Here is a 21,581-nt window from a genome sequence, read left to right as displayed (position 1 = left end):
ATGTCTTCAGTTCAGTCGTTTTGACTGATCAGGCAAAAGAGAAAACCGTAGCATGCTACGGTTTTATCTCCGGCGAAAAAAACTGAAGACTTGCCTGAATGCCGGATCCGGCATTTTTTTCCATAGGAATGTATTAGTGCCGGATCCGGCATTCAAAATACCGGAATGCCGGATCCGTCCTTCCGGTCTGCGCATGCGCAGACCTTTAAAAATGAAAAAAAAAAAAAAAAAAACGGATCCGTTTTGCCTGATGACACCGGAAAAACGGATCCGGTATTGCAATGCATTTTTCAGACTGATCAGGCATTTTTCTGACTGATCAGGATCCTGATCAGTCTGAAAAATGCCTGATCAGTCAGAAAAAATTACAACCGTTTGCATACAGTTTGCCTGATCAGGCAGTCAGTTCAGGCAACGGACCTGCCTGCCGGAATCAAACAACGCAAGTGTGAAAGTGCCCTTAGTGCCAACTTTGTGTTGAGCTACCAGTATTATTTTTTCATGACATCTAGGTCTTTTTATTTGATGGTGGTTAATAATATATGACATCTGTGTGCTTTTTTTTTTTAAACTTTAATTGAACTTTTAGGCAAGGACTGAAAATTCAACTTTTGACCAAAGTTATGGATCTCAGTGAGGCATGTGGATCTCCATACCTCTGGCCAAAAGCTGACTCTTGATGAAAAAAAATACAACTTTAATAGAACAGGTTGTGAAGGTCAATTTACTACGTGATGGGCTACTTTCACACTGGCGTTTTGGCTTTCCGTTTGTGAGATCCGTTCAGGGCTCTCACAAGCGTCCAAAACGGATCAGTTTGCATTCTAATGCATTCTGAATGGAAAAGGATCCGCTCAGTTTGCCTCCGATCAGTCTCCATTCCGCTTTGGAGACGGACACCAAAACGCTGCAATCTGTGTTTTGGTGTCTGATGCAACTGGGCCAAAAGGATCCATCTTGACACACAATGTAAGTCAATGGGGACGTTAATCCGTTTTCTATGACACAATCTGGCACAATTGAAAACGGATCCGTCCTCCATTGACTTTCAATGGTGTTCATGACGGATCAGTTTTGGCTATGTTACAGATAAGACAGACGGATCCATTCTGAACGGATGCAGACGGTTGTATTATCTGAACGGATCCGTCTGTGCAGATCCATGACAGATCTGCACCAAACGCAAGTGTGAAAGTGGCCTAAATGCTATGGATTTACTTCACATTGCATTGCAAAGAGTGAATCCGCAGAATAAATTGACAGTCTGCAGATTTTATTATGGAAACTCCTCAGTGTGAAGATACTGCTGATGGCGTGGATAGTATGCAGATAACCCACAGCAGTTACGCCACTTGTCGCTCTACCCTAAGGCTACAGTCACACCTCCATTTTAAGAACAATTGTAGTCAGCAGTTTTAACGGACATCAAAAAATAGAAGATGTTCTATCCATTTCACTGACCAGCAGCCCCCATACAATTGAAGGGGAACGTTTTTAAGGTCAGTTTCTCAGAAAAGCATCAGGTAGAAAAATGTCTGTTAAAAACTGACAGTGTGTCTGTTTTTAACCAAATTTTTTTTTTTCATATTCGTGTGAATATAGCCTTACGGTGGCTGCACACGAAATCCGCACCATTTTATTGCGATTTGGTGCAGTACTTTGTGTGGATTTTCTGCAGATCTCACTCACCCTTCCATTGAAAAGGGTGAAATCCACACAAAAAATAAAAAAAACTGACATGCTGCAGATTTCAAAATCCGCACAGCAGGTCAGTTTCCGCACCCCAAGGGTCCATTCACATGTCCGCATCCGTTCTGCAATTTTGCGGAACGGGTGCTGACCCATTCATTTTCAATGGGGCCACAAAAGATGTGGACAGCACACAGTGTGCTGTCCGCAAACGCACTTCCGTTTCGCAGCCCCGCAAAAAAAAAAATAATGTCCTATTTTTGTCTGCAGACACGGACAAGAAAAGGCATGACCGGTGTCCGTGTTTTACGGATCTGTAATTTGCGGACCGCAAAACAGTTGCAAATGTGTAGGGATCCAGTTGCGGAACGGATGCGGACCCATTTTGCAGACGTGTGAATGGACCCTAAGAAGAATAAGAGCCAAGTCTACATGAGATTTGACTGATCGTTTTTTTTTTCCCCACACAAAATCCTTGCGGAAAAACTGTGCGTAATCTGCGCCATGTGCAGGTACTCTTATACAGACCCTATAATGCCACTACACCTGGACCCTGATCATATGGTGGCCATATTATAGCCTCCGGTCTATGATCTGTGGTGGTTTCGGGTCTACCTTTTATTCATCTTTTCATATGGTCACAATAGTGTCTGTGATCCCGACATCTTGGGTACAGAAAATGTTCTGACTGCTGGTAAGAAGGGGGAGCGGAACAGAATCTGTATATTGTAATAACTCTTCTTTGTTTCGTTCATTTAGTTTCCCGCAGCCTTTGAATTTAATGAGCTTTTCCTCGTCACCATTCTGGACCATCTCTACAGCTGCTTGTTTGGCACATTTTTATACAATAGTGAGCAGCAGAGAATGAAAGAGGTATTTTTTTTATATTATTTTTATAATTATTATTGTATTATATTTTTTATAATTGTGTGTGTATATATTATTATTATTATTATTATTATTATAATAATATTTCATGGTCCGGCATTTTGCTGAACTCGTAGTGATCACATTTACGTCATCTCAGCAGACCATACAGTGCTGCTCTATGAGAACCGTTGGTTCAGCCAGACAGATGCTAAAGTATTAGGCCAAACCGAAAAGTAGAAAATGTCTTGTAAGATGCCACACAGCATTTGTAATGACACGTGTCCTAATAGTAACCATCTGGAAGGAGACAAATAACTGTGTACATGACCTGTCAAAATTCTCTTGCAGGCCACTAGGTGGCGCCACAGTATATATTCCAGATTTTGTTTTTCGGCCTTGACACAGTCATTATTATTCTTCACATCTTTCCTGATCATCATGTTTCCATAATATCAGACGTAAAGCAGTGCCTCCTTGCCGCTTCACGGAGATAGCATCCCTGTGTTGCTTTTATAACCAACTTAGTATTCAGTATAATCCAATATATTTAGATATATAAAAAAATAACATTTGTTTTTGCTCATATAATCCCATTCCATGTATTACTGGCTTTGCATTTTGAATATCCCACAGTATATACAGTCAGGTCCATAAATATTGGGACATATTCTAACATTTTTGGCTCTATACACCACCACAATGGATTTGAAATGAAACGAACAAGATGTGCTTTAACTGCAGACTGTCAGCTTTAATTTGAGGGAATTTACATCCAAATCAGGTGAACGGTGTAGGAATTACAACAGTTTGCATATGTGCCTCCCACTTGTTAAGGGACCAAAAGTAATGGGACATAATAATAATCATAAATCAAACTTTCACTTTTTAATACTTGGTTGCAAATCCTTTGCAGTCAATTACAGCCTGAAGTCTGGAACGCATAGACATCACCAGACGCTGGGTTTCATCCCTGGTGATGCTCTGCCAGGCCTCTACTGCAACTGTCTTCAGTTCCTGCTTGTTCTTGGGGCATTTTCCCTTCAGTTTTGTCTTCAGCAAGTGAAATGCATGCTCAATCGGATTCAGGTCAGGTGATTGACTTGGCCATTGCACAACATTCCACTTCTTTCCCTTAAACTCTTTGGTTGCTTTTGCAGTATGCTTTGGGTCATTGTCCATCTGCACTGTAAAGCGCCGTCCAATGAGTTCTGAAGCATTTGGCTGAATATGAGCAGATAATATTGCCTGAAACACTTCAGAATTCATCCTGCTGCTTTTGTCAGCAGTCACATCATCAATAAATACAAGAGAACCAGTTCCATTGGCAGCCATACATGCCCACGCCATGACACTACCACCACCATGCTTCACTGATGAGGTGGTATGTTTAGCATCATGAGCAGTTCCTTTCCTTCTCCATACTCTTCTCTTCCCATCACTCTGGTACAAGTTGATCTTGGTCTTATCTGTCCATAGGATGTTGTTCCAGAACTTTGAAGGCTTTTTTAGATGTTGTTTGGCAAACTCTAATCTGGCCTTCATGTTTTTGAGGCTCACCAATGGTTTACATCTTGTGGTGAACCCTCTGTATTCACTCTGGTGAAGTCTTCTCTTGATTGTTGACTTTGACACACATACACCTACCTCCTGGAGAGTGTTCTTGATCTGGCCAACTGTTGTGAAGGGTGTTTTCTTCACCAGGGAAAGAATTCTTCGGTCACCCACCACAGTTGTTTTCCGTGGTTTCCCGTGGTCTTCCGGGTCTTTTGGTGTTGCTGAACTCACCGGTGCGTTCCTTCTTTTTAAGAATGTTCCAAACAGTTGTTTTGGCCACACCTAATGTTTTTGCTATCTCTCTGATGGGTTTGTTGTGTTTTTCAGCCTAATGATGGCTTGCTTCACTGATAGTAAAAGCTCTTTGGATATCATCTTGAGAGTTGACAGCAACAGATTCCAAATGCAAATAGCACACTGGAAATGAACTCTGGACCTTTTATCTGCTCATTGTAATTGGGATAGTGAGGGAATAACACGCACCTGGCCATGGAACAGCTGAGAAGCCAATTGTCCCATTACTTTTGGTCCCTTAACAAGTGGGAGGCACATATGCAAACTGTTGTAATTCCTACACCGTTCACCTGATTTGGATGTAAATACCCTCAAATTAAAGCTGATAGTCTGCAGTTAAAGCACATCTTGTTCGTTTCATTTCAAATCCATTGTGGTGGTGTATAGAGCCAACAATGTTAGAATTGTCTCGATGTCCCAATATTTATGGACCTGATTGTATATGGAAAGATGCAATGTGTAATTGTTCATTGTGTGTTTTCACATCTAGGAGGTGCAGACAAAGACAATATCTTTATGGTCGTACATTAATAGCCATGTGGATGAGTTTACAAACCCTTTCTATGTGAATTATGAGCACCATGTGCTGTATCCGGTCGCCAGTATGAGCCACCTGGAACTGTGGGTGAATTACTACATTAGGTGGAATCCAAGGACCAGACCTCAGGTAACCGCAACTTTTCATTGGGCTGAACGCAAACATTTTTGCTTATCCTGTTAATATTGGCCATATATAGCTTGATTCTTTATGGGTACATTGTGGGCAGTAGGAGATTTGTCAGACCGGACAAGGCTAGAAATGTTACTGGAACTTAGGCCCTCAGGAAATCTGCCTTAGTATGGTCACTGAAGGATTGTGTATTACTCCTTTTTTTTTTTTTTTTTTTTTTTTCTTCTTCAACTGAAGCATGGCGTGTAATAATTCTTTTAAAAAAGCGCTAATATTTTCCATAGCACTGAACAAAATGTTACAGGGTAAAGTTACAATCATGTACAATGTTAAAGGGGTGATGTGAAAAATGAAAATCAGACATCGCATAGTACATGACAATCTCTTTCTAACAAAGCTAGAACCAGCCCTGTACCTCACATGGATCCAAAACTCTACCCATTCATTGCTCCAGTTGTTCTGCTAGGTTTAGTTCAGCCTGGCAGCTCAGGGGATGTGTCCTTTCTGCTGTAGCTCTTTTCCTGTAACTGCCACAGGTTCGTACAGAAGATATAGCAGGCAAAGGTTGAAACCTCAGTGAGGTGGACAAGAAATAAGGAAAAGAACAAACAGCAGGTGGCGCTATACAGATACATTTTATTCAATAGCTCAGTGACTATACTAAATTTTTAATTATGTGCAATTACAAAAGTATTCATATCCAGGTGCTGGTTTGACAAATGTAGAGTATTTTTCGTTGCACGGCCGCTTTAAATATTAGGAGAGAGGGCAATGCTCACAAGCCTGCAGACTACAGGGGTCGTATAGACTTGTTGAGCCACTTTAGTACCATGGCTTTTCAAGTCATTAAAAATTTTGTGCAAGTTTAATATGGAGCTATTTGTCTTCTTTTTTTCTTTTTATAATGGACATACGCTGGACAGCATCATTCCTATTTACCTCATTCCTGCCCCCCCCCCTCCCTTTCCGAAAATGCAATAATTATGTATTTTTTTTTAATTGAGTGCAAATGGTTTACAGGCAGTAAGATCAGCCAGTCACTAATCTAGTGTCTGTACCCCAGGTGCTTCTGTAAGCCCGTCCCACATGCAGTCACATGACCAGGCTCCAGATTTTTAACCCCTGCATATGTTTTTTTTTAACCCCTCACATGCTTCTTATCTCTACTGAACCCTGGTTTTCCCCTTCCTTTCTGTCTCTGGAGGGATTGTGTTTCACAAGCTGGGAAACAGATTATGCAGGTTCATTGAGCATCAGCAGAGCACATTACATTACCTTATAGTTTGTAATATAGGAGCATGCATCCAGAGGAGGGCTATAAATAGAAGCAATGTGTAGACTGTACTGCTTTACAGCAAGCCCTGGCAGCATGAAAACAAAGTTCCTGTACCTGGCTGGCAAGACAATGCAAATAAAAAATAACTATTCTGAGCTATAGTGGCATCATCTAGTTAGTACTGAAGACACATATTGGTACTTTTTTTTTTTTTTCTGATTCAATTTTTATTGAGGTTTTTAGTATAATATATTCTTTTCAGTAACGTGATACAAACTTGTAATAAAGATGCATTATGAGAGAGCACGCATGACATTCAGAGCTAAAAAAAAATAAGTAAACCACGCAACGACGTGGATGAGGACAATTAAGGAAACGTGGAACATAACTGATAAAATAACTTAGAGAGAGACAAATAAAAAAGGGAAAAAAAAGATAGTGGGGGGGAGGGGGAAGGTAAGGAGGGGTTAACTTAGGAGCTAAATATGTAGAGTTTACATCTGTATGTTTTGAATGTCTCCGATGAGCGGAACGCTTCCCACAAACCCCAGGTCTTCAAGAATCGTGAGGAATCTAAGGGTGTCACACTAATAAGGCCATCCATTCTCTGGTATAGAGTGATCTCCTCCAACCATTCCTCTGGTGAAGGAGGGGAGGGGGTTTTCCAGTGTCATGGGATAACTGCTTTTGCTGCCTGAATCATGTATTTCAGAAGTGAGTTCTTGTAGGCTGGGACATTTAGGTCGAGCACAAATAATAGAAGAGCTTCAGGGGAGTTCTGTACAGGGATGCCCGTCACTTCTCTGATTGTTTTGTGTACAAAGTTCCAAAAGGGGCGTAGGACAGGACAGTGCCACCAAATATGGATCATCGTACCCTCCTCTGTGTGATATCTCCAACAGCGATCAGACACTGTAGGAAACCATTTGTGGAGAAGCGTGGGCACCCTGTACCATCTGGATAGGATTTTATTGCTCGTTTCCTGGGCCTTTGGCCACTTTCACACTCGCGTTTGGTGCGGATCCGTCATGGATATGCACAGACGGATCCGTTCAGATAATACAACCGTCTGCATCTGTTCAGAACGGATCCGTTTGTATTATCTTTAACATAGCCAAGACGTCATAGCCTTGAACACCATTGAAAGTCAATGGAGGACGGATCCGTTTTCTATTGTGTCAGATTGTGTCATAGAAAACGGATCCGTCCCCATTGACTTACATTGTGTGTCAGAACGGATCAGTTTGGCTCAGTTTCATCAAATGGACACCAAAACGCTGCAAGCAGAAAAGTGCAGGGGTTCTGGTAGGTAGAGGGAGGCAAGGCCGGTGCGCGCGCATGTGGAGAGCGCGATTCAGATGCAGCCGGGGAAATTTGTTGACTATTTTGCCAATAATTTATTTTTTTGCCATCCATACTGAAAAAGTAGTAGGTCTTGCTACTGTGTTTTGGGAAACTCTGAGGTTTCAAAAGAACTGCTTGGAAAGTCCTGGCCTAGACAGATGAACATTATGCCCATGATGAAGTAAAGGCAACTTTACTTCTGTGTATCTAAAAAAAATACTGTACTTAAAAATGGTGCTTGACTAAAAGTACCCTATTGTTTTGTATATACAGCACCTGTGAGTCTACCTATTGTTACACGTTTTTATTGAGTGGAAACAAACCCTGCATAGTTTGATTTTATAGTTATGTAACACTCCACTACCTCTGACCCTCTAGTTCAAACCAACCCCACTAGAAGATGGAGGCAGAAAGGGAGGGGCTTACCCATGACTGTTCAGCTTCAGAGGGTTTGGAGACTAGCTGTTATGTCGTCTCCCATACACAGCACACATACAGAATAGGAGATCCTGGTCCCCTGTCTCTCTGTTATATATACTTAGCAGCATGGAAGGACATTATATTGCAGTACTGAGCAGTGTTGCTGTGAATCCCGCATTGGGCTGAGACAGTAGAATGCTTACTGGAACCAGTAGCTTTTCTGTTTGTGTCTCTCACTGCAGCTCCTCCCCTCCCATATTCATGAACTTGTATGGGCAGCAGCTGTAACCTGAACCACCAGTAAAGAGGAAAAGCTGTCTCATCTTTGCCTTTCTTAAGAATTTATTTTAGCAGAATTTTGCTTCAGAATATTCTCTGAATGAGGACTGGGATCTTCATTAGTTACTATGAGTTACTGCTTTACTTTTCTTACACCGATTTTGTGATTGTGGCACATTTACTAAAAAGTTCACTAGAATAAGCTGGGCCAAATGTATTGAGACTTATGCCTCTTAATTAAATTGTCGCATCTTGTGCTGTCCATGTGCCATCAACTGAAATCGACGCCAGCTGTGAGTAAAATGATTGTTATATACATTAGTGCTTGTGAAAAAAGGTTGCACTTTTCTCTTGTGGACATGTCCTTCTCCATTATACGTGCTGTGTGCTGTCTTCACTAGTGCTCATGTATCATTACAGCTGCAATATCCTGAGATCTTAGGAGAGCCAGCTGTCTTGAGAGGTGTAGTGTAACCTTTCTGGAAGAATAGAATAATTATGTTGCATGGCAATGTGATATGCTTTCTGAATCACAGCTCATTGTCTATGGTTTGTAATCCATTCTGGTTATACAGAGAACAAAGCATGGATTTATAAAGAGCATTAAGTGAATAGAGTTTACTTCCAAATTTTCAAGAAGACTACAAAGCGGCTTGTAGACAGAGAATGAGTGGGTTCAGAGTGTGAAGAAGGTCTGTCTGTTGGCCATACATGTTATGGGCCCCTGTTACACATTAGCTGGTCAGCAAGTCCTGCCTAAATCAACGGGTTCATCTTACATGTCGTTTATGGCCAACTTTAGATCTAATTGACTATTAAAGGGGAGATTATTATTAACACTACTTATCCCCTATTCTGTATTAAGTGTCTGATCATTGTTTGACGGCCGTGACCCCTAGAGATCACAATAATGGAGGTCCCAGAGTCCCCTATGAGAATAGAGCAATGGCGCACATGCATGATCACCTCTCCATTCTATGGCACTGCCAAGTACAGCTCTAGAGAGAACACTAACCTTCACTAACCTCTCAGTTGAGAAGTCGAAAGAGAAGAGAAGAAGAGGTGTCATATGATGAGCCGTTTTCCCTGTACAGCTCTGAGTTTTTCTATTTTCTCTCTGCTCCATCAGGCAGGGAGCGGACGGACTCCTGATCTCTGACCTTATAAACACTTATTAAAGCTCAGTTCTTATTTAAGCCAGATTATTATCAGTAAGATAAGTGTTTATGACCTCTCAGTAGTTTAGAGATGAGAGTTATTAGATGACCGACACAAAGTACCATTCGCACAGCTAGAAAAACTTTTTACCTTTTGTGACAGACCTGTTCAATATTTTTAATAAAGACCAATTGAAAAATTGTCCCTGAAAATGTACATAGCCTTTAAAGTCAGCAGCGTAGTGATTCCTACTATGGTTCTAGCTCCTTTTATGCATTTTTATAACTGGGTCCTTGGTTAAACACAAAAATGAAATGACCCCAGCCTAGTTTTTGTGTAGTGTTGGACCACATTCCCACCGCACCAATGTAGTGCTTACCCAGGATTCTACACTGTACCAGTTATAGGGAGCCCAGGCATATGGATAAGGCTAAATTCACACTGAGTTTGCAGTGTCTATTTGCACATATACACTCACCTAAAGAATTATTAGGAACACCTGTTCTATTTCTCATTAATGCAATTATCTAGTCAACCAATCACATGGCAGTTGCTTCAATGCATTTAGGGGGGTGGTCCTGGTCGAGACAATCTCCTGAACTCCAAACTGAATGTCAGAATGGGAAAGAAAGGTGATTTAAGCAATTTTGAGCGTGGCATGGTTGTTGGTGCCAGACTGGCCGGTCTGAGTATTTCACAATCTGCTCAGTTACTGGGATTTTCACGCACAACCATTTCTAGGGTTTACAAAGAATGGTGTGAAAAGGGAAAAACATCCAGTATGCGGCAGTCCTGTGGGCAAAAATGCCTTGTGGATTCTAGAGGTCAGATGAGAATAGCCCGACTGATTCAAGCTGATAGAAGAGCAACGTTGACTGAAATAACCACTCGTTACAACCGAGGTATGCAGCAAAGCATTTGTGAAGCCACAACACGCACAACCTTGAGGAGGATGGGCTACAACAACAGAAGACCCCACCGGGTACCACTCATCTCCACTACAAATATGAAAAAGAGGCTACAATTTGCACGAGCTCACCAGAATTGGACTGTTGAAGACTGGAAAAATGTTGCCTGGTCTGATGAGTCTCGATTTTCTGTCGAGACATTCAAATGGTAGAGTCCGAATTTGGCGTAAACAGAATGAGAACATGTATCCATCCTCTGATGGCTACTTCCAGCAGGATAATGCACCATGTCACAAAGCTCGAATCATTTCAAATTGGTTTCTTGAACATGACAATGAGTTCACTGTACTAAAATGGCCCCCCCAGTCACCAGATCTCAACCCAATAGAGCATCTTTGGGATGTGGTGGAACGGGAGCTTCGTGCCCTGGATGTGCATCCGTCAAATCTCCATCAACTGCAAGATGCTATCCTATCAATATGGGGCAACATTTCTAAAGAATGCTATCAGCACCTTGTTGAATCAATGCCACGTAGAATTAAGGCAGTTCTGAAGGCAAAAGGGTGTCCAACACCGTATTAGTATGGTGTTCCTAATAATTCTTTAGGTGAGTGTATAAAGCATATTCATAGGTCCCAGTTTATCCAATGGAGCATATTCATAGGTCCCAGTTTATCCAATGGAGCATATTCATAGGTCCCAGTTTATCCAATGGAGCATATTCATAGGTCCCAGTTTATCCAATGGAGGTAAATAAAAATGAAAAATCCTCCCAGTGTATATGACATACACAGCAATCGCAGTGTGTATTGGCCCTAAGAAACGTTCCTTCTTTAGATTATGTCAGCGCTGGTAATTATTTCCTATTACTTATGGAACACCATCAAATCCTGCAAAGCTTTGTTCTGCAGTCATCATCTAATTTCCTAGAAAATCAATTAAAGCAGTTGTATCAGATTAGAAAAACATGGCTGTGTTCTTCCAGAGCCAGCGTCGCTCTTGTCCACGGGTTGTATCTGGTATTGCATTGTAATTCCATTCACTTGAATGGGGCTAAACAAAAAAAAAAAAAGACAACTCGTGGACAAGTGACTTTTTCTGGAGAGATACAGCTGTGAACCCTGTTAAAGGAGTCCAGGATCCCCTCTATTTTAAGCAAGCGCCCCTAATGTGTTTGACCAAGTAGAAGAATCCTTCTCACCTGGTCCCCTTTGCTCCTGTCCTACACCCTGTCTGCGTTCAGCAGTCTTCTGGTCTCTAGCTTGTTTACTTCTGGCCTGGTGGTGGATGGGTTAACACGTGCTCACCTCAGAGGCGACATGTCACCAAGCAGCTCGTCACTGGTGGGTCTCATGCTGCTTGGGGCCTGCTGAGGCCAATCATTTGTGAATGTCACCACGTTTGCAGCCCAACCGGAAGATCACAGAAGGCAGCCAGGGCACAGGATGGAGCTAGAGGAGAATGATTCTTGTATTAGCTTGGGGGGTTAGCCAAGTACATATGTTGTAGGAGTGTTTGGAAACCCACATAACCTCCATACAGATGTTGCTACAGGAAGGACCCAAACCTAGGATCTAAGTGCTGCAAAAGCAACCTGACTTACAAAAAACCCACCATGCTGTTATGTATGAGGGTGAACCTCAGACATTTGTGTAGTACTAAGGCCAGTAGATAGTTAGACACCCAAATTCATTGTGACAAGGGAATTCTCTTGCACTGAAAACTTCAGTGGTTGTCCCAAGATGCAAAGTTAGCACCTAACCACAAGGTACGAAATAAGTATCTGAATACTGAGTGAATGGAGTGGTGGTGGAGCATGTGCACTGCCACTCCATTCATTCTCTGGTGGACTGCCGGAGATAGCTTGGAACGCTGTACTGTGCTAGAGAAGGCCCTGTTCTCCTGATTGGTTGGATCCCAGTGGTCAGATACTTACCCGCTATCCGGTAGTTCTATAGAGAATGAATGGAGCAGCACTTCACTACTCCACTGACACCCCATTTAGGGAACTCCAGACCCCGTTCTCATGATTGTTGGAATCCCAGTGGTGAGACCCTCCACAATCAGATACCCCCTATCGGTCAGTTGTATAGAGAATGGATGGAGCAGGAGTGCACTACTCCACCGACGCCCCATTTAGGGAACTCCAGACTCTTTTGTCATGATTGGTGGGATCCCAGTGGTGAGACCCCCACAATCCAATACTTATCCGCTATCCTTAGAATAGGGGTTAATTTTATATCCTGGGACAACCCCTTTAACAGATTAAGGCTTCATAACTCTACCCACATTTCAAAATTGCAGAAGCTTAAGGCCTCATGCACACGACCGTTGTTTTATTCCGTGTCCGTTCCGTTTTTCGTGATTTTCTGAGGACCCATTGACTTTCAATGGGTCCGTTGAAAACTCGGCTAATGCACAGTTTGTCATCCGCGTCCGTGATCCGTGGTTCCAGTCCGTCAAAAAAATATAACCTGTCCTATTTTTTTTCATGGAAAACGGTTCGCGGACCCATTCAAGTCAATGGGACCTTGAAAAAACGCGGAGGCACACAAGATTGTCACCCGCGTCCGTTTTTTTCCTATCATTTGCATGGCAAACTTGACTTAGACTTTTTTTTTACTTTCCTTCATGTCTGGTGATCCTCCAAAAAATAAAGGAAGACACATGGAAACGGATCACGGAACAACGGAACCCCATTTTGCGGAACGGAACACAACATCGGTCGTGTGCATGAGGCCTTAGTCAAGCAGCCTGACGTGACTCACACCATCCGTCTAGCATAGTATTATAACCTACATAATATGGATAATTACAGTTCCTCTCTATTGTTTAGTTAGAAGTTAGACTGATCTGACAAAGGCTTAGCATGGCGGGTCTGTGGATGACTGCAGTGCAATGCTAATTGTCTCCACTGGCTGCTTTTCTAATGGCCAAATAACGCCTTTCCCTGCGAGTACATTTAATTGTCAGAGCTTTCTTATTTAATCCCAGTCAGATAACGTTCTGTTTCTTGATGAACAGAAACGAGGGAGGAAACGCAACTGCAGGAAACGAGGGGAGTCTTGAAGGAAATGTGTTTTTGCAGATAAATGGGAATAAATGGTGGCCTGATTTGACGGAGATCACACGGTGGCATTAAAATACATTTGCTTTTCTGTGAAGACTCCCCGTCGCAGCCGAAGATAATAAAAAACAGACTCATTCAGCAAGAACAAATAGATTCATCACTTAACAGTTTTCAAGGTAATGCGTGTCCTTGAGTGAATAATGTGCAGTGCATTATACAGCCAGACACTGTGACGAGGAGAAGCCTTTGTGCAGGAGACCTTAGGGAACCTAGAATGGAGTCTACACATGAATCCTTTGTATCATCGCCCCAAGATTCCTGGCGTTATATGGTGTATATAAAGATGCCCCCCCCCAGATCTGATGACCTCGGTCCTCCGTTATTCAGGGTCTAACGCCACTGCAGTAACAGCTTATATTTAGTATTAGCTTTACATTTAGCATGACATGATTTATGCTGGATTTGTGTTCATCTACTTGCAGCTCCCACCACAGTGTATTTGAGTTGCCTAGCAACCAGCATGGGTGACAACCGAGCGAGAACGGGAAGCTGTCGGCTGTGAGAATACATTGCAGTTCTGTGCTATTTAGTCCTGTGTTAGGTCCTTCCTCCACCAACTAGAAATCATGCAGTGTATGGGTAAAGCACGGGAGACACGGGGATGGAGGGTGCAGAAATGGACTACCTCTAGAAATGTACAATTTGACAGCAAATGCATCTATATAATCTGCATTTTTTATTTTTTTTGTACTTCAAAAACGAATGCATGCTTACAGTTGCTTATAGAGCGCTAACATATGTAGTCTGCAGCGCTGTACAGAGATGGTCACCAATCCTGGTGGGGCTTACATCTGAATGGTGAATGGTACAGAGATGGTCACCAGTCCTCGTGGGGCTTACATCTGAATGGTGAATGGTACAGAGATGGTCACCAGTCCTCGTGGGGCTTACATCTGAATGGTGAATGGTACAGAGATGGTCACCAGTCCTCGTGGGGCTTACATCTGAATGGTGAATGGTACAGAGATGGTCACCAGTCCTCGTGGGGCTTACATCTCAATGGTGAATGGTACAGAGATGGTCACCAGTCCTCGTGGGGCTTACATCTCAATGGTGAATGGTACAGAGATGGTCACCAGTCCTCGTGGGGCTTACATCTGAATGGTGAATGGTACAGAGATGGTCACCAGTCCTCGTGGGGCTTACATCTGAATGGTGAATGGTACAGAGATGGTCACCAGTCCTCGTGGGGCTTACATCTGAATGGTGAATGGTACAGAGGTGGTCACCAGTCCTCGTGGGGCTTACATCTGAATGGTACAGAAATGGTCACCAGTCCTCGTGGGGCTGACATCTGAATGGTACAGAGATGGTCACCAGTCCTCGTGGGGCTTACATCTAAATGGTGAATGGTACAGAGATGGTCACCAGTCCTCGTGGGGCTGACATCTGAATGGTACAGAGATAGTCACCAGTCCTCGTGGGGCTTCCATTTGAATGGTGAATGGATCCTAATTTGCATGGACACTGGGGAAACACGGAGAGAACATTCCAACTCCATGCAGATGGGTCTCAAGTTTTACAACACCTCTGTGGTAGGGCTCTTGCACCGGTCGGTCACATCTGTAAATCATGTTCTCCCTGAGGCGAAGGTTCCCCGGTAGTAGAACTGCATCATGTTTTCCCTATGGGGAATTCCAAAGTGGTTATGGGATTGTCAAAAGGCCAGGTGGTGTGTGAGCTGTAGTAGTACCATGGTTTTACCACAACTTGAGAGTGACCAAACGTTGCTATAGATCTCCAGCCTATTGGGGTTCTCTCACTAAGGCTACTTTCACACTGGCATTTCAGGGTCCGCCTGTGAGATCCGTTTCAAGGCTCTCACAAGCGGCCCCAAACGGATCAGTTTAGCCCCAATGCATTCTGAATGGATGCGGATCCATTCAGAATGCATCAGTTTGGCTCCGTTCCGCCTCCATTCCGCTCTGGAGCCAGACACCAAAACGCTGCTTGCAGCGTTTTGGTGTCCGCCTGGCGGTGCGGAGCCGAACGGATCCGTCCTGACTTACAATGTAAGTCAATGGGGACGGATCCGTTTACATTGACACAATATTGGTGCAATTGTAAACGGATCCGTCCCCCATTGACTTTCAATGTAAAGTCAGGAGTCCCTATTAATATACCATCGGATCTGAGTTTTCTCCAATCCGATGGTATATTTTAACTTGAAGCGTCCCCATCACCATGGGAACACCTCTATGTTAGAATATACAATCGGATTTGAGTTAGATCGTGAAAACTCAGATCCGACAGTATATTCTAACACAGAGGCGTTCCCATAGTGATGGGGACAATTCAAGTTAGAATATACTAAGAACTGTGTATATAACTGCCCACTGCTGCCTGGCAGCACCCGATCTCTTACAGGGGGCTGTGATCCGCACAATTAACCCCTCAGGTGCCGCACCCCCCTCCCTCCCCAGTATTAAAAGCATTGGTAGCCAGTGCGGGAGGGAGGGGGGGTGGCCGCACTGGCCACCAATGCTTTTAATACTGGGGAGGGAGGGGGGGGTCTGGCCCCTGTTGCCTGGCAGCACCCGATCAGGGGGCTGAGATCTGCACAATTAACCCCTCAGGTGCGGCCTGTAAGAGATCGGGTGCTGCCAGGCAGAAGGGGGCAGTTATGTACACAATTCTTAGTATATTCTAACTTGAAGCGTCCCCATCACCATGGGAACGTCTCTGTGTTAGAATATACTGTCGGATCTGAGTTTTCACGATCGTGAAAACTCAGATCTGAAAAAGCTGTTATGCAGACGAATCCGCACTGAACGGATACCATCGTTTGCATTTATAGGTGCGGATCCGTCTGTGCAGATACCAGACGGCTCTGCACCTAGCGCAGGTGTGAAAGTAGCCTAAGGCAGTCCCTGTCCATAAGACCTATTAGAGTGTATTATATGTCAATAGGCCCTATCTCCTTAAAGGGGTTGTCCCACAGAACATATTCTACAGTTTTCAAACCAGCACCTGGATCTGAATGCTTTTGTAATTGTATGTAAATAAAAATTTAGCATAGCCACTGAGTTATTTAATAAAATGTATCTATATAGTGCCACCTGCTGTTTTTTTTTTTCTTATTTCTTTGACCTGCTCACTGAGAAGGTCGCACATGCTCAGTTTCATCTGCCTCCTGAGCTGTGATAGGGAGAGCTGAGACACGCCCCCTGAGCTGCAGCAGAAAAGACACTCCCCATGAGCTGACAGCTTGATATAAATCTAGCAGAACAATGAATGGGGAGATCTCTGGATCCATGTGAGGTACAGGGCTGGTCCTAACTTTGTTAGAAAGAGATGGTCATGTACTATATAGTGTCTGGTTTTCATTTTTTACATTAGTCGTGGGATAACCGCTTTAATTTAGCAAAAGGAACGTGTACATTTTTTCTTTTTCAAGCCCTTTATTTTCACACTGGGCATGTCCGACCAGGGCAAGAATGTCTTTGAAGATGAGAAAGAACTAAATAGTTTTACTTGAGTTTACCTTGCTAGTCTAGCTCATATATGGATGTATTGCCCTACCTGTAGGTGTAAGAGTATAGGGGACTAAAAAAGTGCTTTGACTACATAGATGAGCTGCTGTATACATGTGACCATGTCCTATTTGTATTATTTTAAATTGTATTACTACTAGATTAATGATACTTAAAGGGGCTGGCCCATCTCGCTCATTGGTGGTGTATCGCTATCTCTAGAATGAGGTCCCTAAAGTGAAGGTGAGTGCATGCGCTGGTCTCCATTCACTCCTATAGGAGTTTTGAAAAGAGCAAAGCGAGCGTGCTTGGCAGCAGAGCTTGCGCGTTGCACCCTCATTTATTTTGAGGGCGCCGTTCTAGAGATAGGTGCAGGTTCCTCCTCTGGGACTCGTACCTATGTGACATTGGTGGTTATATCCTAGTGATATGCCACCAATATTTAAGATGGGCCAACCCTTTTAACTAAATTTGAGATTCCTGGCACACATTTTGATCAGATTACTGTCATCCGACCTGCCGTGACCATGCAGCGTCACTCAGACGGGTTAAGGGTTGACGATGTTTTCTGCCAGGTTTATTTGCTGAGAATAGATAGTGTGCTACTCATGTTGGTGGGAGCCACATGTACATATCTGAGGTGGGAGAGCCCTGGATTTTTCAGCAACCATATCATTGCAGACTGGTTCTAATCAGCAGATTGCAGGTGTCTTTACAGATTTAGGGATCTTATGCGTTTTCAAGTAAAACCTGCAGCATCTGAAAAGCAAATGAAAGCTCTGCCTTTGATAGCATGGCTGTGAAGACTTCAGATTTGAAGCGTTGTTTGCAAAGGGTGCTAATTATATTGAAACTGTGACCGTTCTGTTCAATAATTTTAGAATATTTTGGCAGAGATGTGTACCGTATATATAATATATGTATATAGAAGGTATATATCATATGCATCAGCCAACATTTTCCTTTGAGGTTTATGACATTCTCTGACATAGAGTTGTTTCGATACCAAAATTTTTATTCAGTTTCGATATCATAAAAAAGTATTGCGATACTCAATACCATTCGTTACCACACAAAAAAACTAAAACCCCAAAAAAGCTGCGTGCATTCCGCATTTAATCGAACAGTCTTATCCTATTTTTTGGAGGGGCAAGGCGACTAAAAAAAATTGCGAATCGTGCGATTTTTATTTATACATGTTTTCTGTTATGGCGTTCACCGCTTAGGACGTGGCGATATGTAATATGTTTATTTATTGTTTATATATTTTATATGTAAAATTGGGAAAGGGGGTGATTTATACTTAATATTTTGATGTTTTTTTTTTTATTTAATAACTATTTGCGCCCTTAGGGGCTAGAACCTGGGATCTTTTAATCCCTTGTCCTATTCACCCTAATAGAGCTCTATTATGGTGAATAGGATCTCACACTCTCCCTGCTGCCCTGTGCATAGTACACACAGCAGCAGGGAGGTAACCATGGCAGATCAGTAGCATCCTGGCTGCCATGATAACCGATCGGAGTCCCAGGATTACACTGCTGCCACTGCCGCCAATGAGGAGGAGGGGACCCTGTGGCTACTGCCACCAACCACCAATTATTTCAAAACCTTTAATACAGATACAGGAGGCGGGTGCCGGCGGTACCCGCCTCCTGTATCGGTATTAAAGGTTAATTACCATTGGTGGCACAGTGGCCAGGGACCTGCTATGCTGGCTGCTTGACTCTGGGGAGGACGCTCAGGAGGAGGAGGCTGCTGCCGTTCGCCAAGCTCACTAGCTCAGACGGCGCAGCAGTATATTCCCTCCCCCGTCCCGCCTCCTGCTTTAATTAATAGCGGCACATTCATTGGTGGCAGTGGTGCGGGAAGCTTCAGAGCCCGCTCACTTCATTGGGCTCAGCGTGGCCGCGTCATAGGAGGAGAGTCTAGTATCGAAAAAAAATTAACATCCTGATACCGAATCGATACTGGCATAAAAGTATCGAAAGTTCGATACCCGAAACAACCCTACTCTGACACTACAATGCCTGAATATAGAGAATCCTTGTCATGTAGCCATTTGACCTGTCAGAAGCTCCTATTGCCCTTACAGGTGTTTTGCCACAGCGGGGATGTGTGCTATTAGCTTCCAATCACAAAAGATTAACCATTGTATTAAGAAGATTACATAATACATTGCATTCTGGAATCAAATTTGTGAGGTCAGAGAGATCATTCCATGAGATCTTATAGTCCTTCCTGCCCCTGTGATCTCAGTAGATGTGTGGTTGCCATCAAAGCACTCTGAAACCAGGAGAAACTGTTGAGAGATCAGTGACAGCAAGGCGGCTCGTGGTCGTAGAGTCAGCAGTTAGTTCCAGTAGAAGGGTAGGTGATAAATCTCTAGATTTGACATTTGTAGTGCTGCAGATAACGTCCCATGGGGTAACCTGGTAGAGTCCTTGCTCAGGAGATTTTGGTCACTGTCCATCAGCACTGGAGCAGTCAGGGTTCTAGCCAGGGTGTTGCTAAAGAGTAGAAAAAGTGCCAGAGATGTTCTTGGCAGACAAATGTTCCTCATTTTCAGCACATACAAGAACTAAGAGAAACTAAAGCCATGTAGATGTGGATCATCAAGTCTATCTCCTTCTAAAATACGGCCTTCACTTCTGTCGTTTGGGGGTCAAGATCTATTTGGTATCAAGGCTTCCAGACTTTACTCCTTTCCAATCCACTGCTTTTGGCATAAAGTGGTGATATTATATGGTTCCGTTCATAAGTTCTAGTACATAGAGTGCTGGAGGTGTAGGCCAGGACCTTCCTATGTCATCTATTACAGAACAAATGTTCACAGATAGATGGTGGGTCCAAATTATGGGAGAGACTGATCATGTCCCTTGCGCCAGAAAAGTGGCTTTAAAAATTCACAAGCTGTGTGTTTTTTAGTGGAAAAAAAAAAAGTTGCAACTACCTCTTTTTATGGCCACCCTCGCCACTTTTCCAAAAGGGAGTGTGGCCCACAGCCAAGACAGATTTATCTTCATTTACACCAGTTTTCTGGTGCAAATGAAGCCAGAAATCTACGGCAGCTCGGAGCTTTTGTAAATTACTGTTTAGTTGCACTGTCAACCGGAAGATGCACTTAATTTTTGACGAGGCCTGCACAGGGGATGTGAAGACCAGGTGGAGGTGGTCCTATAACAACTCTATCAGTCAAGCCTAAAACATACATTTTTACTGAAGTAGTGTAAAATATATCATCACCAACATTAATAACCTATTTTGTTTTCTTAGATGCCAATTCACCAGAGCCTAAAGGATCTCTTGGCTATTCGAGCAGAACTACAGAAGAAAGTAGAAGAACTTCAGCGTGAAGCGGCAACCAGATCGGTCTCCTCGTCATCTGACCGAGGATCTTCCCCTTCGCATTCTGCGACGCCTGTACACACCGCTGTCTGATGGGCAACGAATGGTGAGAGGCACAGCATGGAGACATGTACTGGCAATCTGCCGAGTGCCTTCTAACATCTGCTGCGTATGAAGAAATATCACGTTGGGCACCAAGGCATCAGTGCAATTCTTTTCTGGGTGTTTCACCCTCTGCAAACATTTCAGAAGGAAACCACAATCAGGACTAAAGGCTGGAAGCCATTCCGCTCTCTCCTCCAGATTTGAAGGATTTGTACATAGGCTCATGCCATTCAATATTGTTTACAGGCCGTGCTCGTCAGCTGTTACAGTGGAAAGTGTTTCCCAGGTGTCTCTATGTTGATAGTAGTCGTCCCCGAGGTTTACATACATTTATTTTATATTGTATTTTTATCCTTAGAAAAATGAATCTGACGTCACTTGTAGCCAGCAACTGCTGTGGCGGACATTTCATACAAGGCTCGTTTTAAGTTATCTCTATGAAAGGATCCAGGCCTGGAAGAGATGGCATTTTTAGGTATCATATGAACTGACAATGTAATTTAAATCCCATATTACTCCTATTTAAAAAGTAATGTAACGCACCTGATGCCATGTAAAGCTTACCGAACAATGAATGGGCATAACCACATGTAAGTTATCCTGTTGCACCTAAGTATGTATTTGTATAGTGTTTTTACCTCAGAAAACATGAATTTTTATTCACCGTTGCCAAGTTTTATTTATTAAAAGTTCACTCTTCTTGCAAATGTTAATTGCAATTACCCAATCAACAAGTAATTTTCCTAATATTGGTTACTTATCCTTAGGATAGGTGGTTAATAGCCGATAGGTGAGAGTCTGACTCCCTGCACAGCTGTAACCAGCACTTTAAAATGGAGCAGGAAGCACAGCTCCGTTCAAGGTGTAGTGGCCGTGCTGGGGTACTGCAGCTAAGCTCTCATTGAAGTGAATGGGAGCTGAGCTGCAGTAACCCAGAATGGCCACTACACTATGAACAGTGCTGTTCCATTCACAGTGCTAGTTCCAGCGCCATAGACTGTAAAGAACAGCGGGGGGCAGGATGTCGAACCCTCACAGATTACATATTAATGACCTATTCCGA

At 43.2% G+C, this 21,581-nt stretch overlaps 1 protein-coding gene across 3 annotated transcripts in view; it reads left to right on the top strand.

The window, feature by feature from the left end:
* MTMR1 (myotubularin related protein 1) overlaps positions 1 to 21,186 on the top strand; it is a 98,644-nt gene extending 77,458 nt beyond the window's left edge. For all 3 annotated transcript variants that reach the window (XM_040404768.1, XM_040404767.1, XM_040404769.1), the window contains 3 exons: positions 2,449 to 2,562; positions 4,898 to 5,074; positions 20,342 to 21,186. In XM_040404768.1, coding sequence (XP_040260702.1) covers positions 2,449 to 2,562; positions 4,898 to 5,074; positions 20,342 to 20,506 — 456 coding nt within the window. In that variant the 3' untranslated portion in view covers positions 20,507 to 21,186. The remainder of the gene's footprint in view (positions 1 to 2,448; positions 2,563 to 4,897; positions 5,075 to 20,341) is intronic.
* Positions 21,187 to 21,581: the final 395 nt, after the last annotated feature.

Source organism: Bufo bufo, chromosome 8 (assembly GCF_905171765.1).
Source record: "Bufo bufo chromosome 8, aBufBuf1.1, whole genome shotgun sequence".
Taxonomy (NCBI): Eukaryota; Metazoa; Chordata; class Amphibia; order Anura; family Bufonidae; genus Bufo; species Bufo bufo.
This window is presented reverse-complemented; position numbering and strand designations above follow the sequence as displayed.